The sequence below is a fragment of the Perna viridis genome, chromosome 6, assembly GCF_037379345.1.
Source record: "Perna viridis isolate PV_CMFRI_1.1 ecotype Kerala chromosome 6, ASM3737934v1, whole genome shotgun sequence".
Taxonomy (NCBI): Eukaryota; Metazoa; Mollusca; class Bivalvia; order Mytilida; family Mytilidae; genus Perna; species Perna viridis.
This window is the reverse complement of record NC_142450.1, coordinates 21,364,597-21,372,182: the sequence shown is the minus strand read 5'-3', so window position 1 is coordinate 21,372,182 and position 7,586 is coordinate 21,364,597. Positions and strand designations below refer to the sequence as shown.

General features: G+C 30.3%; 1 protein-coding gene across 5 annotated transcripts in view; it reads right to left on the bottom strand.

Annotated features, from left to right (window-relative positions):
- Positions 1-181: 181 nt before the first annotated feature.
- LOC148614049 (EF-hand calcium-binding domain-containing protein 6-like) overlaps positions 182-7,586 on the bottom strand; it is a 30,783-nt gene continuing 23,378 nt past the window's right edge. For all 5 annotated transcript variants that reach the window (XM_088587843.1, XM_088587844.1, XM_088587845.1 and 2 more), the window contains 5 exons: positions 7,166-7,393; positions 6,225-6,401; positions 5,328-5,523; positions 4,484-4,671; positions 182-3,714 (listed from right to left, as the gene is read on the bottom strand). In XM_088587843.1, coding sequence (XP_088443969.1) covers positions 3,436-3,714; positions 4,484-4,671; positions 5,328-5,523; positions 6,225-6,401; positions 7,166-7,393 — 1,068 coding nt within the window. In that variant the 3' untranslated portion in view covers positions 182-3,435. The remainder of the gene's footprint in view (positions 3,715-4,483; positions 4,672-5,327; positions 5,524-6,224; positions 6,402-7,165; positions 7,394-7,586) is intronic.

Here is a 7,586-nt window from a genome sequence, read left to right as displayed (position 1 = left end):
GATTTTAAGCTGAAATTTCAAATAAGTTGGGGGAAATTTTCCCAAATGCAAATGAAATATTGGGAGGCCCCTGCTGAAAGCAGAAGACTTAAACACCTATGAGACTTATTAACTTGAAATTCTAAATGCAGATAGACTATCTATTTTGAGAGAAGGCTTAAATAAAATCATCACTAATAAATATAGTATAAGAATATTTTAATTTCAACTTTTATAATACTGACAAAACTATAAAGGCATAAAACACTGACAAAACTGTATCATGTAATACTTGTAATCTGAAGGTGTATTAGTATGTAAGGCAGTATTTAGAAAAATAGTCTACGAGGTTATATAGTCATGAGATGAGATAGAAACACATTACATATATATCATAAGTTAGAACTAACCACATGACATGCAGAGAGACAACTTTTTAATGAAAACTCCCTTTGTTTACACTGATATAGCAAACTGAACTCTGACAGTGAAGTGTTCATGAAAAAAAATCCATTACATGCAATTCAATCTGTAAAAAAAATATCAGGTATGGTGACAAGTTTCCTGCTTCTTTGGTTATCATAAAATATCTAAGTATTGAGATTTCCAACATAAAAACCAATGAAAACTTCAGTTTCAGTCAGTTCCAGATTTATTATAGCACATACAATGATCATGTTCAGGAAATAGTTTTCCTTTGATTAAATGACAATCACTTGGTAGTTGATTGGACAATTGAGAATGTGATTTAAACTTTCTATAAGTAACCATTGAATTGTCTGATATAAGTTTAATTGCCCTTCTCAATTGGTTAGTCAACTACCTAGGGAAGTTTATCAGGTAATCATTATTTTATCAATGGGTGACCAATTTTATTCTCTGAACATCATTGTTGTATTTACTGTAAGCATCTACTGCATAGCAGTAATATAGAAGTGAAGTACTTCCATTGCTTTGTTTGAGAAGATATAGATAAAATGTTCAACAACCAGTAAAACTGATTTTAAGATATTAGGCTTTTAACATCTTTTCATAAATATTAAAATTCAAATGTTCATGTATCTCCAACTAAACCAAAAGGCAAATAAACAAAAAAAATCTAAATTCTCAAAATTTATATATATATACATGTTGAAACCCTTGTCACCCTGTGTAGAATATATAATTAAGTTATGTGCTTTAAATAAAAAGCTAGTGTTTTTTTACAAGCACTCTAAAATGTATAAATATTGCTTAAATACTACCTAAGACTAGTAAGTAGCTCAAAATTTGTAATGAAAGTGATATTTATAATAAATAAAATTGTAAATTGTACAAAATCACACGAAGTTTTGATATCACAGATGCAGAGATGAGAAATAAAACAAATAACATATAATGTGCAAGAAAACATGTGATTGAAACATTGACTGTACACAACAATACAAGTAACAATGATCTCCATATACAGTGAAATCTATCTTAACAGAACCTCTTGCAGTCTGCAGTTGTTTGGCTTAGACAGTCATTCAGTTTACAAAGATTCAAAATCCAAAATATTACTTTAGTTGACAAGTTACATATCTATTTAAGTTTTGACAAGTTCCAGTTTATTAAAGATTTCCTTTAAACAGGTTTCTACTTTTAAGGTTTGATTTTCCTTTTATTTTAATAGTGTTTAGGCAACTTCCATTTTATTCAAGGTTTGGTTTAGGCAACTTCCATTTTATTCAAGGTTTGGTTTAGGCAATTTTCATTTTATTCAAGGTTTGCATTAGACAATTTCCATTTTATTCAAGATTTGGCTCAAGCTATTCCATTCTATTCAAGGTTTGGATTAGGCAACTGCCATTTTATTCAATGTTTGGTTTATACAATTTCCATTTTTTTCCTGGCTTGGTTTAGGCAATTTCCATATTATTCACAGTTTGGTTTAGGCAACTTCCATTTTATTTAATGCTTAGTTTAAACAAGTTAACAATATACTTAAAGTTTGGTTTAGACAGGTTTTACTGTAATTCAATAGACAATAGGGTATGTAAGTCTCGTCATGTGACCCCGTGATTTCACGAGAATGGGTCATAGTCTACCATTCAAAAGCATGGAGATTTGTCATTTAAAGAGCTTTGAGTTCAGTGTTAAGAGCAAAAATCTTTCTGAGTAAAAAATTCTGATAAAAATGACAAATAAATATTTCTACATAATAAATGTAGTTAGAAAAAAAAACATAAACTAGAAGATTTTGCATTGTTATATAGAATTTCGAGTACCCAGAAGTAAACAATAAAATACATATCAGTCTTCAGTTTTCAATATGTTCTACATTGGAAATTCCGGTAAAGAAAATGAAACTAGAACGAGACTTACATACCCTATACTTATAAAAATATCATATAAAATATGATTTAAATTCTTCATGATTAATAGACACTGTATTGTAAAGACAAACTATGCAAAATAGGTATACATATAGATAAACAAAAAAAAAGCTTCCAAAAATAACATTTTATTTCCTGATTGTAAAAAATAAAGCATCTAAGGTTTAAATTCAACCTCTTTTTCATAGAAATTTCAGCAGTTACTAAATCTTGGTTAGTTGATTCATACATATATACAAATACATTACAACATACAACACATACACATGTAAAGCACTTTAAGCATGATTAATTCAACAGTGCATTGTGCACAAAAAAATACACTTTATTTAAATATATAATTTTAAATCCTAATATAATCTATTTTATAGAAAACACACATAGACAAAACACTTAAAAAACTTATAACAAAAGTCGCTTTACATATGTAGCAACATGTTTTTATCTATTACAGCAAGTAAAATGGTCAACTTCAGGATATTGAGTTGGTCTTCCCTTACTTAAATGACAAAAACCCAGATTTTAACTGCACAGATGACAAAGAGATTTAAATTTTCTATAAACCATAGATTAAAAACCTATGAAAGACCATAGAAATTTTAAAGGTCCATCTCAAATGTCCACTTCAATACCTAAGACATTTCATCAGGTAATAGTCATTCAATCAAGGAGAGATTTAACTCTGTTCACTGAAATTAGCTATATTTCTCGCTGTAACTTGCAATATACATCAATTGATTGCAGTACATGTGAAGAAAAGCTAGTAGAACTGTGAATGTGTAGCATATATAAGCACAATTTTTGTAGCCATGTATTCACACCTTAAATTAGTTTGTTTTCAATTGCATAGCAAAACATTAATAAAACTTGAAGCACTACAAGTAAACAAGAATACTAGTAAATGTAGTAGTTTTTTTTTCCTGATTAATGGACTACTAAAAACTGTTTAAAATTGAATTTCTAATGCAAATACAACAAAAAACTTAAATAAAACTTTCCTCTGAAATAGTTTTTCATGGATTAAAAATTGTAGTTACAATTTGTGCAGATATGATCACAGTAAAAATTGATTGAAATTTCTACAATATCAAGCCCTTATTCACGAGTGTTGTAAATATGCTCTTATAAAGTCATTATAACTGATGTCTCCATTCAAATTCTTGTCATAATACGATAATAAATGATAAAATTCTTCTTCAGATAAATTTATGTTGAATTGTCTTAAAACTTGTCTAAACTGAAGCGAGTCAACAACTCCAGCGTTGACATTATCTACATTACGGAACACTCTTCTCATTTCCTTCCAGTTCTCCAATACACAGTCTCTGACTCGTGTCATTGCATCGTAGAAATTGTTACTTGTATGACCGGCTGACATCTGCAAAAAAGTTAATGTGAATTAGGTTTTAAAGTAAAATATATTTCTAATATTGTAACCAACCAGTAAAGTGTTGTTGCTCAAGTCTTCAATAGAACATTAACTTATTATCAATGCTTAAGTACCAGTTCATATAAAATTCAGACACTGTCTATGGTATGGTAATTCGTGGTGTAGAAAAACTCATGGATCAGACAATGCTTATTTGGTCTAAATATGCTATATTTTTATGTACCAATAGCCTTTTCTGTATTTAGGTCTGTATTTGAGAAAACTACATTTCAATCTCCCACTAAAATCAACCAAATCAAACCAAATCAAGAATGATAACTCATGCAAAATGTAAATTTTAAGTATAATCTATATAAATTATATTTATAATGTAAAACTAAGACTGGCCATGTGATTTATAACGGTTTCTGAACAAGAAATAAAACTGAATTCGGTGGGTTCTCGACTTGCATGAATTTAATACTTTGATTTTTCAAAAGACTGCTACTTAAATTCTTACATCCAAAATTGTAAAGAAACACATGAATTTTTCTTCTTCATAAAAATGATATTTATATATAAAGCTGGGAATTTCTATCTTTAGCAAAGATTAACTTTGTAATCCTGTAATGTATTTCTGTATAATTAATACTATACAGTCCAACAATGTCATCTTATTCAAATTGAAAACATGTACACCACTTATGTAGTAAAAACAAATTGAATTTTAAAAACCCAGATCAAACAACTGGACACTTGTTTCATAAATTTTACTCACTGAAGCCCTAGTAGGAGGTAATTTCCTTCTGGTCAGTAGATTTGTCTCTTCTTTAGGTTTAAGGGACAATATGAAGTGCCGTAAGAACTCCACATAGGAAAAGGTTCCATTCTCCTTCAGATCATACTTAGTCATCAGATCATAAAACTCTTCAGGTGGCATATTAACACCATTGTTAATTAATATGTCTATAACCAAAAAAAATATATATATATCATAAAGCTGAAACAATATTTAACTAGAAGTGTAATTGAAGGGACTAATGCCCATGCTGCAGAAAGTGAACCCTATTTTTCATGACCCCTTAATTTCTGACAAGATGAATATCTGCATATAATGATCTAACATAGTACAAAGTTTCAAGAGAATCCAAGGAGTACAAAGTTTCAAGAGAATCCAAGGAGTTGAAGTAAAACTGAAGATTATTGTATATTCGACATAGTGACGCACAGACAGACTGAAACCTATTAACTCTCAAAAACTTTATTTCATCATATTTTTTTAAATACATACAAGGGATGTAAGCACATTCTAGCATTTACAATGCACAATATGTTAACATTCAGGACAGTGTTAGTCTTCCCTTATAAAATGCAATCATCTGATAAAATTCCTTAGGTAGATAACTGAGCAAAGAAGAAGGATTTAAAAAAAAATACTTCCTATCAGATGATTTCTATAGGTCTCATAGACAGTTTAAATGTAGTTTTCACCTGTCAAGTAAATTACATAAGGCAACTCATCAAGTGATTGTATTTTTATCACAGAAAGACCATCTCAATAACACGAACAGCATCATTGTATACACTAATTATTTCTGTGTATAGTCTGACAGATTTTTTACCTCGAAGTTGTTCAACGTTTATTGTTCCTGTATTCTGGGCATCTTGGTTTCTACACTGTCTCTGGATGTTTTTCCAGTTTTTAAATATAGTATTTTTCAGTATATTTTCAGCTGTTTCCGCATTAACTAAAGGTGTAGATAGCCTTGATCTAGCCCTTGATAATGCAACTCTACTGGTAGTTCTACCAAAGTCCAACTGAAATGGAAAATTGAAGAGATCAATTAGTAAATATATTCATATCTGATATTTTGGTATTGAAGTCAGTAAAAAATATAAATAGTTGAAAAGCTAAACTATCTATTGACCAGTTGAAAGAGTAATCAAGGGAACCAAGGTTATAGCGATAATCAAAAGAATGTAATCCAGGGACAAAGACCAGACATGGAAAACAGACATACACAACAAAGAACATAAAGTAACTAAAATCATACATACAAAGTAACAAAAGCAAATGAGCAACTCAGACTCCACCAAAAAATGGAAGCATGGAACAATTACCTTATGAATTGCTCTTGGAAATTGATAAGGAAATTTAAATTTTCTTTCAGAAACAGATTCAATAATTTTGGAATTTTTATTAAACAACAGGTGAATAAATTGTCTATTTGAGTTCAAACTCCATTCTCCATTGCTCAGTAATTTATGGCAGTTCATTAGGTGATTGTCATTTAATCTAGGGAAGACCAACTCTGTCCCCTGAACATTAGCATCGAAACATTAATTTTTTATATTCACCTTTTATCTAGTTAGATAGTGAAATGCGCAATTGTAGTCACAATAGTCTGTGAAATTAAATCTGATTTCTCTTTTCCCTCCTGGTAATTGATCTAGTTCCTTTTTTATCCTAAATATACCTGTGTTATTGATCTGGTACCTTTTTTCTGCCCTATACATACCTGTGTCATTGATCTACTCATTGCCCTGGATGGTGGTACTGCCAGAGGCATGGTGGACGAGGGCCTAGGTGGTGGATGGTCTAGTCTTTGCCTTTCTCCAGAGTAACGCCTAATAAACTCTTTATAATCTAAGTTGCCAAAGTCATTTATTGGAAGGGTTGTCCATAGTTTTTCAAACTACAAAAGAATACATTTGTGTATAAAAAACATCACATTTTTTATGTTTGAAAAAAATGTCACTAGCATGTCTGCTTCAATCAGCCCTAAATTACCAACTACTGTGAAAGTACTTTAATTCGTGGATACCAATTTTCGTAAATTAGGGAAGAAACACAAGTTTGTGGATTCATGAATTTGTGGTTTTAAGATTTCCAGTGTACTAATCAAAGGAAATCTTTTTGTTGGGAACTAAATTTCGTGATTTGGGCTACCCACAAAAACCACGAAAATTGGTACCCCACAAACAATAGTACTTTCACAGTATTATTTAGAGCTAACAAATCAGTCAAAATTAAATGATAGTAAATCATTAATCATTTTACAAGATAAAAAAATTTTCAAATCTAACACACCTTTTGAGAAAAAAATGGTGAAAAACACAGATAAATACATGATAAAAAAGGTTATAAATGTGCTACTGCTCACTTAGAATAAAACTGCTCTAACATAAATGGGATCCCTAAAGCTGACTAACAAGTTTCAAATGATGTGAACTGTAGTTATCTTAAAGACTGCAGTCAAAATACATAAAGACAGCCCAACATATGGAAGGATGGACAAAGGTAAAACAGTTATAATAATCCTATCCTCTTATAAACAAGATATCAAGTTTTTGGATTTTAAAAAGTGTCAGATTACCATATAAAGGAATTTTTATTAATCAGACATCATATTAAAAAAGTTTCCATATGCAACAGTTTTTTTTTAATACTGGTAATTACCTGTTCATCTGTACACCTCATTATGTTCTTTGCAAAGACATCTTTAAAATCATCCTTTGTGATGGCACCAATTCCTGCAAAGTCCAGATCAGTGAATGCGGTAGTGAGAAGGTAAAGATGTCCCTGTACAGCTTCCCTGATACGGTCCTGAATTTCATCTGTAGCCAGCACAGCAGTTGCCTGGTCCCTCATAGACTTCTGAAGAGCTGATAACCATTTCTCTGTATCCTAAAAAGAGGTAACAATCAAGCTTTATTTAAAATTATCACGAAAGATTTAGCAAGAAATTTTTATTGAATGATGCTACAATGTTTCTTTCTTTTCATCATTCTTTGGTGTCTTGGGTATATCATTCCCTCTGACTATGTTGATTTCATAAAAAAAAAATAGAAATAAAAAAAGAACATTTCAGTCTTACTGC